Source organism: Netta rufina (genome assembly GCF_964035555.1).
Source record: "Netta rufina genome assembly, chromosome: 19".
Classification (NCBI taxonomy): domain Eukaryota; kingdom Metazoa; phylum Chordata; class Aves; order Anseriformes; family Anatidae; genus Netta; species Netta rufina.
The window spans coordinates 12,151,640-12,170,681 of record NC_140143.1 but is presented as its reverse complement, the minus strand read 5'-3'; the positions used below and the strand labels follow the sequence as shown (position 1 = coordinate 12,170,681).

The window sequence follows — 19,042 nt, the reverse complement described above, 5'->3', positions numbered from 1 at the left end:
AATTTTGAAAGGCTACTTGAGAATATGTGCTGTGTCTGTAGTCTGACTTCTAATTAAGTTTTGTGTGTTGTTTCATGTGCCATTTTGTTTACATTAGTGTAAATTGAAATGCCCAGCATTTCTGAAGATGGCCGTGTCTCCCATAATCCTGATCTGTGTTAAACATTTGAGCAAAAGCAGCCATCCTGTTTGCTTTCCAAGTGTAGGTTGTGCTTCTGTGTTGATTGGATCTGCAGAAAATCCAGATCCATGTCTTAGACTGACATTGTTGGAACTATTAGAAACTTACTGACATAGTAATAGATTAAAAAAAAAAAAAAAATAGCAACACCCTCTCACCGTTTGGAAGGAAGGAGAAACTTAGTGCATAAAGCATGCAGATAGGTAAAGAATAGGAACAGGTCTTTAGAAGAGGAGATTTTACTGATAGGAGTTCATAGTTAATTGTGTTGCTTTCTTTTGGGCCACTTCAAGGACAAACATTCACGCTGTATAAATTGTCGTGGCTGGAAATGGAAAATCTTCTGTACCATTGCTCTTGAAAGAGAGGGATAGTGTTTCATTCAGGCATGCAAATAAAATAAAACCAGAAGAATGATAAAAGCTCTAAATCACTGGATCCAGTGTGAGAGCAGAATTTGTGCAACAGTAAACAGGAAAAGTGAGTAAGGGATTGTATAACCATCATCTGGAATTACCTGCCAAGTGCTGGCACCACCAGCCTGCACTGTGCTGGGGGGTACTGGGGAGAATAAATGAGCTGGGGAAAGTTTTAGGAATATGTTTGCAACCCCCAAGACCCTGGGTAGTTGTGAATTATGTGACTGTTCTTTGATTTCAGACAGCAGATGCACTCAAGGATTTAGACAGATGAGGTCTCCGAGTTTGGTCAGGCGGCTGCGCAGTGTTTCAGCCATGTGGCAGGTTGGACTCCATGGTGGGCCCTGCCAGGAGACCCCGGTTCCTCTGGTGGCAGACCTGCTGGAGCTGTGTGCTTTGCAGAAGCCTTGCAGGACCACTTGAGACAGATGTGACGTGCACATTGCTCCGCCTCCCTGTTGGCTGACAACATTGCTAGTGTTAGCTTTGAATGCTTTTGTTGACTGTGCAAATGTCGGATCTTTTTGGAATACTGTAGACGATTGACGCCAGAGATGTGGAGGTGTGTTGTGTTCTGTTTAATTCCATGGGGAGAGATGGATGGGCTCTCATTTTGGTTTTGCTACCTTTATGTTATTTTTTTTTCCAAATCCTCCTCTGTTTCTGCATTGCGTATAAGGCAGAATTGAGCTCTGCTGCTTCCTTTAAGTGATTCTCCAGAAATTCATCAGGCACATGTGCCACAAGAGTGTGAGCTTAGGAACTCTGCTTTCTGTACCCACCCAACAATTGCATCTTGCTCTGCTGCATGGTTGGTAGCATGAGAATTGCTCAGCTGCTGAGGGAAGAGGACATGGTGTGTGCGTGTATGGACGGGCATTTAAAAAAGAAATGTTACTGTCACCTGGTGCTCTTTGAAATGTGTTGTTGCTGTGTCTGCCTCTCACTGTTTATCCTAGTTTGGAGAAAAGGAGGTGACCTCGTTGTTCCCTACGAGTCTCTGAGGAGTGGAGATAGAGATGGAGGTGCTGGTCACTTCTCCCTGATAGGACACGAGGGAGTGGCACAAACCTGTGCGAGGGGAGAATTTCCTAATATCAGACTGGATATTAGGAAAAAATTATTTGTTTTGAGGATGGTGTGTTGTTTTTACCTTGATAGGCAGCTGAACTCCACCACGACTGCTCTCTCCTCTTCTGAGGAGGGGGAATGAGAGGAAGAAGAAAAGGAAAGAAACAACACATGGGTTGAGATAAGAAAAAGCTAATTAAAGGAAAAAATAATTATTAAGGAAAAAATATTATTAATTAAGCAATTTAACTAAAGGGAAAAAATGGAAAGGAGAAAGGGTGGAAAAAAGAAAAAAAAACAAAAACAAAACAAACAAACTTCCATGTGGAAGCACGGAGGAAAGAAATTACTCTACTTCCCACCAGTGAGTGATGCTTGACCACGTCCTTGAAGCAGGGCCTCAACGCACGTAGCTGTTGTTTGGGAGGACAGATGTTTTCACAATGAGAACCCACCCCTCCCCGCTCCTTCCTTTTTCCACCTTTTATTGCTGTGTGACATCATATGGTAGGGAATATCCCTTTGGTTGGTGATGTTCCTTCCTCACCTCTTGCCCGCCCCCAGCCTGTAGGCTCTTGGGGGCTGGAGGGAGTTCTGGTGCTGTGCCAGCATTGCTCATCAGACACAACACTGGTGTGATACCAATGCTGTTCGAGCTACACATGCAGAGCAGAGCCCTGTATGGGCTGCCGCAGGGAAAGTTAACGTCCCGGCCATACCCAGTACAGGTGGCCAGACACTGGACCACACTTCCTAGCGAGGTGGTTAATGCCTCATGCCTGTCAGTTCAAGAAGCATTTGTATAATGCCCTTAATGAAATGTTTCAACTTTTGGTTAGCCTTGAAGTGACCAGGTAGTCAGACTTCATGATCTTCATAGGTCTCTTTTGATTGGACTATTATTATTTATGTAGACTTACCATTGTTCTGGAAGAATTAGGAGTGACAGTGTCCAAGTAGTAGAGGAAATTTGGTTAATAAATGCACTCTGTGTTGTCTTGCTGAAAGTGAGTCATTTTTGGGGTGGATGTAAGTAATAAAAAATAAGATTTTATTTTTTTTTTTTAAATTCTGGCTGCAGTGAAGGGTAGGCTTGGAGGCTGATGAGAATTTAGATACCAGGCCACCCACCTGAGCTCAGGGAGGCACCCTACAGCTCCAATTAAATTCTTTTCAGTGGAATAGAGAATCTGGGATAAATGTGGAAATAATGTCTTTATAGGAAAAAGTAAGATAAATGAGACTTGATTTGAGAGATTAAATTTGAAAATGCCAGCATTGTTGAAGGATACCTTGGGCTTATAAATCAATTTTTCACACAAGACAGTTGATAGATATTTTGGGTTCTTCCACTTACAAATGTACAAGCCAAAAACTTTGTTTTTTATTTATTTATTTATTTTTACTTCTGATTTATTTTTTACAAGGCAAGACAAAATTAGAGGATGCAACAGAAGGGAAAGTATCCCAAAGCAGACCAGCTGTCAACAAGAACAGTGACATTTCTCCATATTCTGATGAACAGGTCTATACTTTCACTTTTGAAAGGAGTGTTGCTGTTCATTGCTCACCCTGTTGCAGTGTGTTCAGGATTTTTAAAAACAAGTATTTTATTGTTAGTCTCCTTGTAGTCCTGCGGCCTAGCTCCTACTGTGCAGTCTCATGTGGGTAACATAGCCAAGAAAGGTACATTGAGCTCTGCAGTGCAGCAGGCATCATCCCAGCCAGTTGGGTGCCCAGGCTGGAAATCCTTGCTGTCCCTTTTCTTTGTCATTATTTGTGATGAAAGGCTGCCAGTACTGCTAGCTGGGGCTTTATGGAAATCTGCAGGTGAATTGTCACCAAAAAATGATGATGTGTTGTTTATTTTAAGAGGTTGATGCAAAGCCTTGAATAGTTGGTTTCGTGCTGCTGAATTTTGTGAGTTTCTCGGGTGACGTTTATAACAAATGAGGTGATGTTCAGAAAATGCAACACGTTTGCAGATATTTCCAGATAGATTCTTGTATTGCAGCAAGATCAAAGCTGAATTAATGATTTAGAAGTCAAAGGTTAGGTGATCATTCCTAAGTGGTAACTATGACCTGGGGAAGGTCAGAGGGACGGTGTAGGTCTAGTCCTACCAGCAGCAGCAACTGCATCATGCAGAAGGACCTCAAGGCAGAGTGTAGCCACGTGCGATGTGGTCACTGGGACGGCAGGCCTTGCAGAGCCTCAGCTGGGTGCGGGTGGGTGTTTGCTGGTCACAGGCTTTCTTGTGTGTTCCAGGCTGCAGATGTTTGTATTTCTTTTGAGTGGATCCCCAGTTCTGAGCTATTTGGATTTATCAAGCTGTTTTTAGATGAATGTCACCATCCTTGTAATATTTCAAGCTGAAATTACTGTAAGGACTTTGACCTCTAATTTTTTTTCTCTTTCTGTTGTCTTGGATTTACTAAAAACACCTATCTCTTTGTGTGAGGTAGAGTAACTACAGAGTGCTTGTGCGCAGACCTTGTGCTCTGCAGTGTTTGCTGCTTTTCCCAAAAGGCCTGCAGTATGTTTGGGAATCTGATACCTGCTTTAGGGTGCAGGCAGGAGAAAGGTCTTGGAGGAATTCAGGTATCGGGTCCATTTGCTCTCTATAGGTACCTTAAAGGAGGCTGTAGCGAGGTGGGGATTGGTCTGGTCTCCCATGTGCCTGGTGACAGGACAAGGGGGAACGGGCTAAAATTGCGCCAGGGAAGGTTTAGGTTGGATATTAGGAAGAACTTCTTTACTGAGAGGTTTGTTAGGCATTGGAATGGGCTGCCCAGGGAAGTGGTTGAGTCACCACCCTTGGAGGTCTTTAAAAGACGTTTAGATGTAGAGCTTAGTGATATGGTTTAGTGGAGGACTTCTTAGTCTGAGGTTGGACTAGGTGATCTTGGAGGTGTCTTCCAACCTAGACAATTCTGTGATTCTGTGATTGCTGAAGGCTGGTGCTGCCTGGGATGGGAGGTTGCAGTATCCAACCTGCAGATAGCATGGAGTGGTTTGGGTCTCTACCAAGAAGCGAGAAGCCTGAGGGGTTCGGGATCAGGATCCTGGGAAGCTGCGGGTGGAGATTGAAGCGGGGCTGCTTAGTACAGAGGAGCATAGGTTTTCTGCAGCCAGATGGGACAGGACCTATTGTGGCCCAGTGGAAGGGCTAGGAAGGGACATCTCACTTTGTAATCTTTGATCCTGTTGGTGCTTGTGCAGGTCATCTCAACTTTAATGAGAAATACGTAGCTGGTGGTTAGAGTGGTGATCAGCAGCCTTCCCCATGTTTCTGTCTCTCTTTATGTATGTTGTTCCTCATGGTTTCTCAGTTGACTGCAGACCAAAGCTTTCTCCCACCTGGTCTAACAGGCTGAGCTGTACTCCTTGCGCAGTGACCCCCTTGGCAGAAGCAGCACACAGCAGCTCTCTGTCATCCTCGCTGAAGCCTGATCGTGCCTCCTTGCTGTTAGGCAGAGGAGGGGTCAGCAGACCAGTCAGTCCTCGTGCAGTTGGGTATCATGTAAAACACATCCAGTACTTCCCCTTTTCCATTGTCATCCATCCTGAATCTGGTAGGCATGCCCAAGCTGTGCCAAGTAAGTCGAGCTCCCTTTGCCACCTAACTGAAGCTGAGCTTGGTGTGAAATCTGTTTAAATGAGTGATAGTGCATGGAGGGAGCTCAGGGCCTGGGTGTGGAGGTGGCCCGTGGCTGTTAGTAGTCCTGGCTTGATGCTGACACTCCAGTTGCAACAGAAGGTCCATGGGACACCTGTTTGGCGACTGGTTTGGAATGGGATGGGGGAAGATCATGGGATGAGAATTGACACCATTTCTCCATTTCTGTGTCTCTAACACAAATTATGATTTGCTAATGTCATTGTAAAATATGTTTTCATTTTCTTAAAGTGTGTTTATTTTTTCTGTTTATTTCCAAATGCTCTTACAGAATGGTATGTTGTTGCTCACAAAAAGTTTACTTTCTGTTCGTTTTCTCCCAGGTAAACGCAAAGCGCTGAAGTTAAATTTTGCAAATCCACCTTTCAAGTCCACAGCAAGATTTACTTTAAACACTTCTGGAGTTCCTTTCCAAAATCCACACATGTGAGTATAAAGCCAAAGGCATAAGTAGTGGAACAGCTTTGAAATTATTTAGCCAACAACCAGTGTTATTTTAAATGCATTTTGAATACTTGAGTTATTTCTAAGTTGTTCAAATCAGTCAGTTTGAGTCACTATAGAATAAGGTTGTGGTTTTTTGCCCTTTTTTTCTCCAGAATTAAAAAAGGTTAAATTTGGGATCTTTGTTTTACACTGGAGCTACTGTCTTCCAGAATTAATTAGCTTCAGATAAATTGTAGCCAATAATGCAAGACCTGTTCACTGTCGTTTTCCTGTCTCTTTATATACTGCTTATTACTTTTCATTATAGAGAAATTTGTGTTATTTGTGAAAGACATAACTGTGCTATATTCTTTAGCACTAAAAAGAACAAAAATTTGAGGAACATTGTTCATTCTACTAACATGGAGATTCAAGGGAGTTGTACAGTGATTAGCCCTCACTGAATTTTCTAGACCACTAGCTTCAGTATATCCCTATCTAAAGTTTGAATGCAAGTGTGGCAGAGCTGTTCCTGACACCAGTAAATAATACTAATACATTGTCACAGAAAGTATTAGCTTTGTATCCTCAGATCCACCAATCTAGATTGATGGGTGACGCACCCACAGCCTGTTCGTGTGGCAGAATTCAGCTAGTGTGAAAAGATGTCCCAGAGTTTTACTCTTCAAGTTCCCTACCAGGTCTTTAGAGTTTTGTCAGTGGCAAGTGTCAGAAACTGCACTTGAAACTTCCCTTGCTGCCTGGACTCTTCAGGGTGTCCTTGGTTATAGTGTGCTTCTGCTTTGCTGTGCATGTTGCTGCCTCTTTCCTTCAGCTTGATGCCTTCTGCTTCCTGAGAATATATTCCCTGTGGTCTATTCCTATTTCTGGTAGCTTCTTTTATGCTGGAGGTTTTTAAGCAAGCTTTTACTGAGTTAGAAACATGTTTCTGATGAGTTATCACTGGTATTCACAACATTAAAAAATAAAATAAAATAGAGAGTACTTGAAAAGATTCTTCTTACCACACAAGTGACCTTTCCAGGAAGTCCTCCTCTCTCTTCCACTCATTTCTTAAAAAATAGGGTATTCTTTCTGGTTGTAGAACTAGCATTTATATATGCGCCTTTTGTGTGCCTTCCTCAACATCATCAAATCCTTGTTAACAGTTTTCTGTAGAACCCTATCTTGGAGCCTTTCCTCTCTCAAAACTCCCCATGTACATTAAATAAGGGACTTCATCTCAGCTATTGAGTTTATACCATAAGCCATCTATAGAGCTTTGACTTTCCTGTGTTTATCTCCATGGACCTCTGTCTTAGATTCACTTGAAGTCACAGTGGTTCCTGTCTAGCACGGAAGGGCTTTCACAGTTAATTGGTGATGTCTTAAGTATCGTGTTTGTGCAAGAGACTGTCAACATTGTCCATTGAGAAGGCACTACTCAGTCTTCATGGGAGCTGCAGTCATTGGCAGGGCTGGGATCCTGGGCTGGTTAACAGTGTAACTAGTTCTGAGGATATGGAAATGTTTTGGGTTGGATATGATAATTAAAGTGCCAAAAATGATGGTGATGTGTCTGCACTAAAGCTTTCTTGGGAGGCTACAAGCTGTAGTAATGGTTTCCATTTGAAAGAGTTGAATGATGTTGGTTGGATTGCTTTCTCTGTGGTGAAGCTGAATAAGCTTGGATGCAGCTAATTGATCCTCTCAACCTTTATGTGGTCTACAGTGGATGTCGTTCTCAAAGGCAACATTCACATCTTCTGGTTGCACACTTCTCCCAGTGACACAAACGTTTCTCTTGCAGTTGGTGCATTGCGGTGATGTATCTGTGTCTCCTGTCTGCATCTCCAGAGGGAATGGAATGGTTTTCCTTTGTTGTCTGGAAAGGTTTTTAGACTTCAGTTTTGAATTGGATATTCTATCCCAGCTGGCCCAGCTGCATTCTCCATTCAAGATGTGTTTCTGTTCACTGAGTTATTTCTCTCCCAACCTGATGGAACTCAGTGGCCTTGGGCTTGCTGGTGCCAAGTCCTGAGATGAATGCTGGCTTGATGCTGCAGTGCATTTCCCTGTGTAGACCCTGTTGGTCCAGATAGGTGGATCTGAAGATACAGAGAGGTCAATTTCTTGCATGAAATTCGAGTTTCTCTGACTTGGATCCACCAATCTGGAGGCTGTGCTGTGACTCCTGCCTCAAGGAGGGCTGAGGTTTCTGCCTCTGCATTTCCTTTCTGAGCTCTGACAGTGAACTGTGGTGAGCAAAAGGAGGCAGCCAGCAGTGACTTGCAGATGCCCTGAGCTGTAAATTGCTATTAGCTATTGCTGTATTATTGCTAATTATTATTATTGCCTATTAGCTGTATTTTGCTTGATTACCAGGTTTTGGACAGGGAACTGATCAGGCTGGATTGGTGGATATACAGGTAGGAGTGTGGCTTCCTACTACACAAGCAGAGAGCAAAGTAGGCAGGTGGGGTTCTTCATACCCATGCAGTGTGTTAGGGGGAAGGAAACCTTCTTGTAAGCTGCATCTCCCAAGCAAAGAAACCACTGCTGCCAAGGAAATGCATGTTGTGCCGGGGAGTAGATTGTATCTGGGCTCCTCATTAGTGCCTGGGGCTTTGTGCCCTGATGAAATGTGTATGGCCGTTGCTTACCCCCATAAAGGTACAAATTCAACCTTCTTTTTAAGGCTTGTTTCTTGATTTGAAAGGTCTCAGGAGTGTTGGGAAAAATAAAAGGGGGGGGGTGGAGGAAATAATTTTGGGAATCACACTAACTAGGAGTGGATGTCCCTGCTCTTGTAAGCAGGGGTGATGTGATGTGCACACGCTGGCTTGAAGGGAGCTGAAGCTTGGTGCTTGGCTGGGTTTCCATGGGAAGTTTTCCTTGGTGAGCTGTGCATGATCTCAGCTTCTTCTCACTTGGTGTTGTTGGCACGCGATCTGGAGGAACAATTTCAGAGGCCATGAAATCCCAATTGCAAGATGTGATGTTGTTAATCACTGACTGGTGCTTCTCATGTCTTTACATCCCAAGGCACAGAGCACCCATGACAACCCAGTGAGTGCCCACCTGCTAGGAGGATGCTCCTAGAGCTTTACCACTCTCAGGAGTAGGGGCTTTTTGCTAATGTACAGTTTGTGCCCTGGAATAGTGTTTCCAGGAAGAGAAATCCTAGATGACATCATCTGAAAGGAGAAACTTGGGACATGGGTTCCTGATTTTTCTTTCTGACACCACCTTGTTGTTTCTTTCCCACCTGCAGCATTGTTGTGCCATGTCTTGCGGTTTGGTTCTCAGGTTGGGGCTGCACCCCCTGCCCGAGGACACACTGTAATGCAGTGTGCTGTCATGGGCCTGCAGGGAGTGAAGGAGCTGGCTGCCAGGGCTGGACTTGGAGTAGCACTAAGGAAAGCCAGACTGCATGGGGGAAAGTGGGAAGGTTGTATGTATGTAGAGTGGGTGCACCTGGTGGGCGGTTGGGACCTCTGAGCTTTGCTTTGGCTGGTGTCTCAGTGATGGCCTTGGAGCTGAGAGATGCTGAGGACTTTCCTTCTCCATCCTTACACATCCCATGGCACCTCAGGCCCCTACCCAGGACACCTCCTGTCTTCTTCCTACCCGCTATGTCTACTACCAGGTGTGCTGCGGTGTCTTGAAGGACATTTTGTCACAGATGACCAGGATACCAAGCAAGGATGCCGCCAACAGAGCACAGGCTACAGCTGCTCAGATTGGAGTCAGTGGCAAAATTGCCCACATCTCAAGTGGTGCTGGGATTTTTCCCTAAATGTTTTCTGCATTAGAACTTGTGTTGAAATCAGGAGGCTTTGAAGTATCGTTTAAATAGGAGACTGACTCAGGGTGGCTTTGGATGAGGCTAGAAATTGGAGGAACATTTCTAGTTGCTGGAAGTGAGGGCTGTGGCTCCCTGAAATCTCCCCTTCCTGGTGATGCCAAGGGCTGTGGTGCCTTGTTGCAGCTGAAAGGCCTTGTGAATGGCTTTTGCTGCACAGGTCCAGCGGGGCAGGTGGGCAGAGCCTTAGAATGAAATGTTTGCAGCAGGACCAAGACCATAGGGTTTGGAAGGAAGATGAACTCTGGTTCTGTGACTGATGGAGCGTGAAGCTATAGAGAATGTGCATGCTATGTAGTCCAGCTGCGACTGCTAGCACCAAATTTACTTCCTAAGTACAGAGAGTGGTGTTTTTTTCTTGTTGTGGTATGCTGCCCAGCCTGTCTTTAGAGTATCTAGCACACTGATATATGTAATTTTGCACGAGCTATATGCAGTAAAGGAAGAATAGAGCCTAAACTGCAGAGCTTCATGTGAAAAATAAAGCCTTTTAGAATTATTAATGTAAAAAAAACTGTATTTTGCACATTACTTTTACCACGGTTATGCCTGTTCAGCATGATTCTTCAGTTAAACTGTCTTTGGAGGGTAAAATTCTTACTTGAAGGGTTGTAAATACTTTACTGACAGCTGAAGCCCCAGGCCAAGGAAGTGTATGCAGTGGGTCCCTTCTGGCTGCAGTGAGGAGGGCTATGTGTGATTGCTCTGCTGTGCAGGCTGGGTAGCTGCCACTTGAGACCCCAGTTCTCCTTAGTTCAGACTGTGTTTCTGACTTACACCAGACTAACAATCACTGGCTTTGTTTGGCCCAAAGCAGATAGACAGAGGCCAGAGGGCACAAACTGTCATTAGGGTGAGCATTTCAACTTCCAACCCATTGTTTCCCAGTTGCTACTTTCAGCAGACTGAAAAGCATCTCAGCTTTTACCTCATCTTTTCTGTGTCCAAACAGGATTTAGGTCAGAAGCAAAATGAGCTTAAATAATTATCTAGATGTAAGTTCTGTGGGGCTACTTTTGACTGGTGGCTTTTGCTGAAAGGAGTTGCACGGGGCAGTGCGATGTGGCTGTAGAGCTGTGCGCAGGTGTTTTGCTGGCAGCTGGCCCTTGCTGGTGGCCATTGAACCAAGTTGTTCAGTAGGCTGTAGGTGAATTTACCAGCTTTCTGGAAAGTGTTGCATGCTTCTGGTGCACTCAATCTGGACTTCAGACTACAGATTTTAAATCCACCTGCTAGTAAATGAGCATCTAAAAAGGAATTTGTTTGGCATCTGGTTTTGCATGTTGAGCATCCTGTCTGCTGGCTGGGAAGTTTGCTGACTTTCAGAAGTGTCAGCTCTTCAGAATTTCAACATAGAGCATAGCAATCTCATCTGTAAAGATGACAAGATGAAAAGATCTCTTCTAATGCTCACAAGCCCAGCTTCTGAACCATCTGTTAGCCTGTTGGACTCAATAGCCTGACTTGGCTATGGTATCACATGTGGGTGTCTTTATGGGTACCTCGTGACTTAAACTTCCAGAGGTGCCCTGTGGACCTTCTTCCCCTTGTGACTCCTGGGCAAGTCACATGTCCTTTCCAGATTGATGCCCCAGGAGCTTGTTGGCAGATGTTTGATTTAGACTTTCGAGGTTGGACTCTTCAAAAGCAAATTGAGGTCCAGTTGTATTTCTGACTGCTGCTTCCTTTATTTCCATATAGTTTAAGGACTGTAATTATTCCTGGCAAGAATTTTTCTGGCTGTCCCAAAGTCTCTGTCAAGTGTCTCCTTCTCTTTTAATGTCTTACACTTTCCAAACCTTTCTGGCATGTGGTTTCAGGCTCTGTAGGTGTGTAGTCTACAGCTGGCTGAGTTATGAGAATTGTTCTACCATTTGTCTGGAAAATATTAAACAAAGTGGAATATCCTATATAAGCATGTTCCCAATTTCTTGTGTGAAATTCCTTGGAAATAGTTGTTCTGCATCTCTAACAGTTATTTCATGTCTTTATTATTACTAATTTCTGATGCCTTTCTGCTGCATGATACCTTCCCACTGCAGTGTAGGACTCCTCAGACACAGTTTTCAATAGAAAAGATACAAGTTTAGAATTTTATTTTTTTATTTTTTTATTTTTCCCTCCTGTGATTGTTTTGCAGTGTTTCCTGGAAGTTGTAGTATGTGAATATAATCACTGGGAAACTAGCTTGTATTTTCAAGTAAGCACAAGTAAGATGGAAACCTTCAAGGACCCAGCAAATTCTTTCAAATGTTAGTCTGAGTCCACAAACAAACAGGTTTTCTCTTTTAATACAGACCTCGCTGTAGTTTGAGTGCTAGAGCAATGTTTTTTATGCATCATCTTTTTCTCAGGACCTTTTTTCTTTTTTTGACAACTGATTAATTTTGTTTGTATTTAAAACTCCTGTTTCTTACAAAGTATACAAATTTGTTTGGCCTAGATGGGAAAGAGGTGATAAGGTTTTGTAAAACATCTCTGTTTGGTATCTTAGACTTTGAGTAGATCACCTCTTCAGGAAAGGTGCAGCCAAAATTAGTGTGAGGTTTTGATTGAGCATACATACAACCTTAAGGTCTCTTTTTTCCCCTCACCTTTTAAGTTTTTTTATTTCTCTAATGTGCTAATCCTGCAGAGGAGCTTTTTGGTGATTGCTGTTTCTTAAAATAAATTTCTTTAGCAACTTCAATATCCCATAGTCATCAGTGCCCTGCTAGGACTGTTTTCTTCTTTCTGCAAGGGTTTTGTATCTCAGCCCTCTGCTTCTGACTTTGGGCCTTTGATGTCTGGCACCAAAATTTGGAGGTTGTGTATCTTCATCATGCTAGTTCACATTGATTTTCAAAGTTGCTGAGCATCTGTAGTTTCCTGACATGCTTTTGGGACCTGGGCTCCTCAGAACATCTGGAAACCTAATCAGCTACATTTAGGTAGTCAAATCAAATACAACCTTACCTGGCTCCTGTTACCATAGCATCTGAGTGCTTCACACATGTTCACTGATCTGGCTTTGCAAACCTAAATTGTTGCACAAAATTCTGTGTTCTCCATTTTGTAGACAGGAAGCTGGAGCCTGATGTGATTTGGGAGAGGTAAAGGCTACAAGAATCTTGTGCTGGGATAGGGAGTTGAGCAAGGATCACCTGATAACGTGTGATTCAGAGTGTAACTATATATTACCTGTCTAACTACTGGCATGGTTAGAAGCTGTTGTCCTGGCTCTTGTGTGCAGATAGCAGTAGCCAGGGCCATTCATTTGAGAGCAGGATTTCAACTTTGCAGCTTTGCTCTCTGCATGCGTTGTAAAACTGATGCTGTTTCTGGTGTCCGTGTGGATGTCTGTCTCTTCTGTGGTGCGGAAGAGTAATTGAGAAGTTAGGAGGCTGTAAGAAGATGGTGACAGTGGCAGTCACTTTCCAGAGCACCAAGATGTGGCCACTGCTGCCCACGTGTGCCCAGCACAGATATCTGACACGCTGCCTCTTTTAGCCTGTTTTCATCTGCAGTGTGGTTGAGGGGAGGTGGAAAGAGGGACAGAGCCTGAGCTGCCATCCTTTGCTGCCTGTGAAGGTGTTGTAGATATCCTTTGCAGTTTTCCTGCTCCAGGGACACCTAGGTGGTATCTAAGGAGATTCTGTGAAGACCAGCAATTTTAATTTGACTGCCATATATTTTTTTTCTGAGTTGAATGGTATTTCGTACATTTGCTGTGCAGAAGGAGGTAAAATGTTGTGATTTGATGGAAGTTGGAAAGTTGTGAGGTAGAAACGCTCCTATTTAAACAGAACTCAACTTTATTTGCCATCAAACCTGCATTTAGTGTGGCTGTATGTTGCTCTATGTAGAGGCTGTACAGAAGAGCAAAGCTGAGTAATGTCTCCCATGGATATAAATATCCAGTAGACTTTCTTTCTTGTGTCTGCCTTTCAATGAGATGTACTGCCTACCCGTTATTTAGTAACACAGCTCCCTGTGTGACCTGTGACTGGCCAGATCCCTTCCTGACATTCCTTAGGAATCGTCATCCTCTGCTCCATCTGCTCATGGCAAAAGCCAGGTGATTGCAACATGCTCAGGACTGAACTCCAGCTCTAGAGGTATCTGTTACTCTCTGGGGCCCAGAGAAGAGCTAGGATATGACCGATTTTCTGGTTTAGTCAGCTTGGTTTATAAACCTGAATATATGGTGAATGCTCTAGTAGTCAGTTTGCATGGTCAAATGAGGGAGATGTTTTGAGAAATGTCTGTTGTCCTGACCATTGGAGAGTTATAATTTTTTCCCCCTAGTATTTATGTCCTTGGAAGTACAGTGTCTTTACTACATTTGACATGAGGTACAATGTCGCTTTTACTGAAAAGCAGTTCAAGGTTTCAGAAGTACTGAGTGTTTGGTGTGGTTTAAGGATTTTGGTTTTACTTACTCCTGCGGTTTGCATCCCAGTTGTTTAAAGAATGTGCTAGGTCTGGCTGGGGCAGCAGCTGTAGCATTGGTGTCAGTAGACCTCTGGGACTCCTGAGTTACAGCACTCTTCACACATTAGGAGGAATGCATTTGGTCCTGCCATGCCTAAATAATTCACAAAAAGATGTAACAACTACAGTGCTTATTTAATCAAAGTGAAGGTAGGACAAATAGTTTCAGAACTGGTATTGACTCTTCTGTTCCCTTCTTACTACAGTGACAGTAGAAGCATTTTTTCTCCTTTTCCTTTCTTTATTTCTAGGTTCTGCATTCCGTAGAAGCAGTACACGTGTTTATATGCAAACAGGTTGTAAAAGCTTGGTATGTGGAGACTTAAAAAGCATTCAGCATCCCCATGCACCCCAATCTTATCTGTAAGGTTAGACAGAACACGGGAGCTTCTGGTTAAAAATCTCCTATGGCACCTGTGTGTTGCATGTCCTGCGCCCCAGGGTGTACCTGGGATCTGTTGAAATGTGCAACTTGCTGCTGTACTGCGTAAGGTCAGAGGGGGAATTAAGCATCTCCATATCTGAATTCACCAGTTTGTAAGGCATGCTCTTAAAACATTTAAGATGGTACCAATTTCAGTTAAAATTTAGCCAGGGATCAGGAGATGCTGTTACTTGTCTTTATATAACAGCGCAGAGGCTGGAGTGCTTTCTTGACATTTTATCTTTTAGTTTTTCTTCTTGACCCATGAATCAGGTTTCTTAGTTGTGGATCAATCCAAGTTGAACAGGGCAAGAGTTGTCCCATTTTGCGTGTCTCACAGATGTGTCTCCTGGAATGTGGACCAAGTCTCAAGGCTGAAGAGAGCCTAGATTCCCCATGTTCTTGGGAAGATACAGTTAACTGTGAGCTTAAAATGAGAAATGTGCTGCTGTTTGGAGAGAGAAAATGTGATAGAGCAGTCTGAGCTCCTATGTACAGTTGCTACCTTGATGCAGAGGAAATAATTTCAAATAATGTATTGTAACTCCATATGTGCAATCCATTGAGGCTTTGACACAAGCTCAGGTGAAGAGAAAACCTCAGATGTACCTTGCTTTGCACTGTTCCCTGTGGATTGGCTCACATGCCCCAGCATTCAGCTGACAATTCCTCTGAATTCCAGCTCTGCAGGTCTGTGTCTCCTACCTCAGTGTACAGAAGCATGCAGGTGTCCATCTCAGTGCTGTGATTCCATTCCTGAAGCACACTGCTACACATCAGTGTCTAATTACCTTTCTTTAATGCATGTAAAATGCGTGAATACATATATGTATTTCCCCCCATTTTGTGTTGACTCTTTTTTGATAAATACTTTATTCCAGTAATCATTTACAAGTAGCAAAATTGGTCATTGCTTACACACTGATATAAATTTAATGCCTGTGTATGAGTAGTCTCCACTGTATCATACTGATGGTGTGTCTATTCTGTCACTGTTGGATTCAGTACAAGCTTATCCGTCACAGGCCTTTTTATGCTGGTTTGTGTGACAGAGACCAATGTCAGACAGGATTTTATATACAAACCGTCAGTATTCATATTTGTGATATAAGTTGGACTAGAAACTTATGTTTCCAGATGTGGACCTTGCAAAGCACATGCCTGCAAGAAATCCCAAATAAACAGCTAATGTTGCAAGCTGTAGAAATAAACTTTGTTCATTGCCATTCTTCGTACTCAGGATCACACTACATTTCAGCAGAGCAAGATCTATGTACCTCATTTCTTTGGACATTACTCACCACTTTGTAGTAAACTGTGTTGCAGTTTTCCCTGGCTACTGAGAAGTGAGCTAAGTTCTCTGATCTGTGGGTTCAAACTGAAGGAATCAGTCATCCCTTTTGTCTTACCTAAACATTAAAAAATGGAGAATGAAGAGAGCAGTCTGCAGATTTAGAGACTGCTTCGACCTCGCAAATCATCATCAACATCTATTTTCATCATCTGTATATATGAATGACTTTCAGTACATACTATGGAGGACATCTAGAATGAATGAAGAGGATGCTCCCAAGGAAATCAGCTGCATAGAACTCACATAGCGGCGTTTGCTGGAATTGAGTGGATAGGGTGGAGGGGCTGCAGGGCTGAACTGGTTTTGCCATTCTGCTTGTTTGAGGAGCTGACTTCTGAAGAGGACTAACTGAGCTCATGACATATTATCTCAGTGAAAGCTACAGATTTTTTGAGATTCAGGTGGATGTTCTTGCCTCTGAGTGGGAGGGCTTCTCTGTTTTGGGAAACTTCTGAAACTGGCCTATGGACTATGGCACCATGGACTATGGTGACCCTAAACCATGGGCTCTTTTAGAGCCTGTCTTAATTCTCTCCTTTGTGGAATATGTTTGGAGTAAGTCTGGATGGCAGTTGCTCCTTTGTACCTGATATAACTGATGCCTTTGCAGACACAAGTGTACATCAGCTGAAAGTGATTGTTTTAAATACAACTTGCTCAGGCAGTGTGAAGGTGGTTGTCCTTCCTGAGGAGTGCGGGTGGGTGGGGGTGTTCTCTTTAATCCAGTTGGGTTTACTTTGTCTCTCTGATATTCTAGGTGGATATTACATACCAGTGAGAGATGGGGAGGGTGATTCTGTGGGGCCATTGGCCAAACTCAAGGCGAGCAACCTTAGAAAGCTTACAGAAATTAGCCTCTTAGCTCCTGAGACTCAGTGGAGAAAACTGAGCCATGCACATCCATTTCTGAGGAGGACAGAATTTAAAATGCCATGTTACTATCAGATTGTGTAGCATAGGGACCTCTGACAGACATTTGCTCTCACTGGCCTGTAGGAGTCTTACCTCTTAAATGAGGGGCAGTTTGAAAATGCAGATCACGTTTTCTCCATTTAGTCTTACCAAGAGCTCTCGGTCACTGAACTTGTCAGATGCATCTCACTGAAAAAGAAATCTTTGTCTTGCAGTTAGGTGATTCTTTGCCTCCTGTCTGTCCTTGTCTGCCACAGAAGAAAAAATACTGCCAGGTACATTTTTCCAGAGTTGCACTGAATTTCAGGTTAAGGCATGCTTTTCTGCCCAAATTTTTCTATCCCAAATAGAAAATAAATCCTTAAACAGAAATTATAGAGCTTGTAGCTTTCCTGGACTACGGTTTGAATTTTATAATGTGTGGAAGTTTAAATTAGTAAAACTGCTTGCTTAGAGTATTTAAAACGAAAAAGTTTTCACATAGTTGAATTAACAAAGTGCTCATTATCTGGCGCTGTCAGCTGTTTCCAACAAGGAGCTGGACAAAATCATAAGTACAATTTGCTGACCATTTGTAGATACCTGCGTTGGTCATTTGTCTGAGTACTTGAATGCTCGTTCTCCTCCACAAAGTGCTTGTCAGGAGCCCATCTTCTCAAAACCATACTGAGATACCAGGTCCTTGTGTTGGGCAGTGAGATACCAGCAAATGGAGAAGCTTGGAGATACAGAACCTGATTTTTGTTCTTAGACAATGTCATAATACAGAGTGGTAATTAACCTTGGGTTGTCAGCTATGTACCTCTTAAAAAGAAAGGATGTTGTTGTTCAAGCCATGCAAATTTGTTCACTAAGCGATGTGATAAGATGAATGACAAGCCCATCTGGGAGTGACCACCAGTCCTAGATTGGTGGATCCAGGATGGACTATAGATCTTTAAAAATAATATTTTTTTTTTAGTAAGTTCTGCTTTAAGACCACAAGAAAAACAGTGCAGTGATGGCCCATGTGCCTTAGTGACATACCGTCGCCTCAATATGTAGATATCTGGTTAGTAAATTAAATGCAATGATACATGTTTTTGATTATAGTAATATTACATTTGGAAATAGAAATTGACATTGCTGTAAGAAGACAGGTTGCTTACAATTTAATGTGTTAAAATACTGTTTGAATCATCAGATACCTACATTGTTCCCAATGAGAGGAGATTATTTAGGGGGAAACTAGAAGAAAAATACATAGCTAACTAGTTTTGTATGCTAACCACTCCGTAGGTAGCATGACTAGTTGAGAATTGTGTTATATGTTGTTGTGTCATGTGATAACAGTACCATGTTTTCCTGTCATTTTCACAACTTTTCCTGGCTGAAGTGATATACAAGCAACACTGGGTAGTAATCACATTGTCCCGTTCAGTTTCAAAAGGAGAGAAGCGGACCTCATCCAGAAACTTTCCAGCAGGCTACAGTAAGCTTAACTGTCTGTTAGCCATTGTCAAATATTTTTCATACCTGCAAAAATGGCATCTTTAAAGTAATGGGAAATGTCTCAGAAATAGTGTCATTCCATGAATAATATTTGTGTAATGCTAATTAATGATATTGCATCTCAGTATCACTTTACAAACTACTTAAGAAATATATTCAGATTCCTTTGATTCTTACTGATGTGCTCATGTCTCTGTTTCCTGTTCTTTCATGGATAGCTGAGCATGGCTCAGGAAATGTAATGTTTCAGAAAAAGTCAGCATTCTCAGAAGGATTGTTTAAATTAATTAGCTCATTTTTTTCAGTGTTATTCTGAAATTCTTGAAGCCAGTATAAGCTTTGAATACCCAGCCGCATTGCATTCAGCAAATGTGTGGCAGTCTGGCTCATCTCCAAGTCAGAATGAGTTTGAGATTAATGTACTCAGTTAAATTCAGTACAGGTTTCACCATAATGAATTGAGAGGTTTCCTCTGTGTCAAGGGCAAGGTTAATCAAAACCTGTTGTAACTCAGTAGTTTACAAGAGGAGCTTAATACAAAATACTGACATTTTAAAAGTCTCAGCCAAACCCCATATAAGTTAGTGAGAATCATAGCAGGCTTGAACGTGTGCTAGACTCAAGGACTGTGAAAGAGGCTGTGGACTCTTCCATGCTTTTGTTAATACCTTTTTTTTTTTTTTTCTTTTTTTTTTTTTTTTTTAAGTTCTAGAGGAGCAGAGAAAGCCAGAGCGACATTAGGGGCAA

General features: G+C 42.7%; 1 protein-coding gene across 5 annotated transcripts in view; it reads left to right on the top strand.

The window, feature by feature from the left end:
- The window catches only part of MAP2K4 (mitogen-activated protein kinase kinase 4), a 102,815-nt gene that overhangs the window by 31,662 nt on the left and 52,111 nt on the right, over window positions 1-19,042 (top strand). For 3 of the 5 annotated variants that reach the window (XM_084298709.1, XM_084298710.1, XM_084298708.1), the window contains one exon: window positions 5,674-5,776. In XM_084298709.1, coding sequence (XP_084154835.1) covers window positions 5,674-5,776 — 103 coding nt within the window. Of the gene's footprint in view, window positions 1-5,673; window positions 5,777-18,179; window positions 18,276-19,042 lie in introns of all 5 variants that reach the window. The other 2 variants (XM_084298707.1, XM_084298706.1) reach the window with 1 other exon arrangement.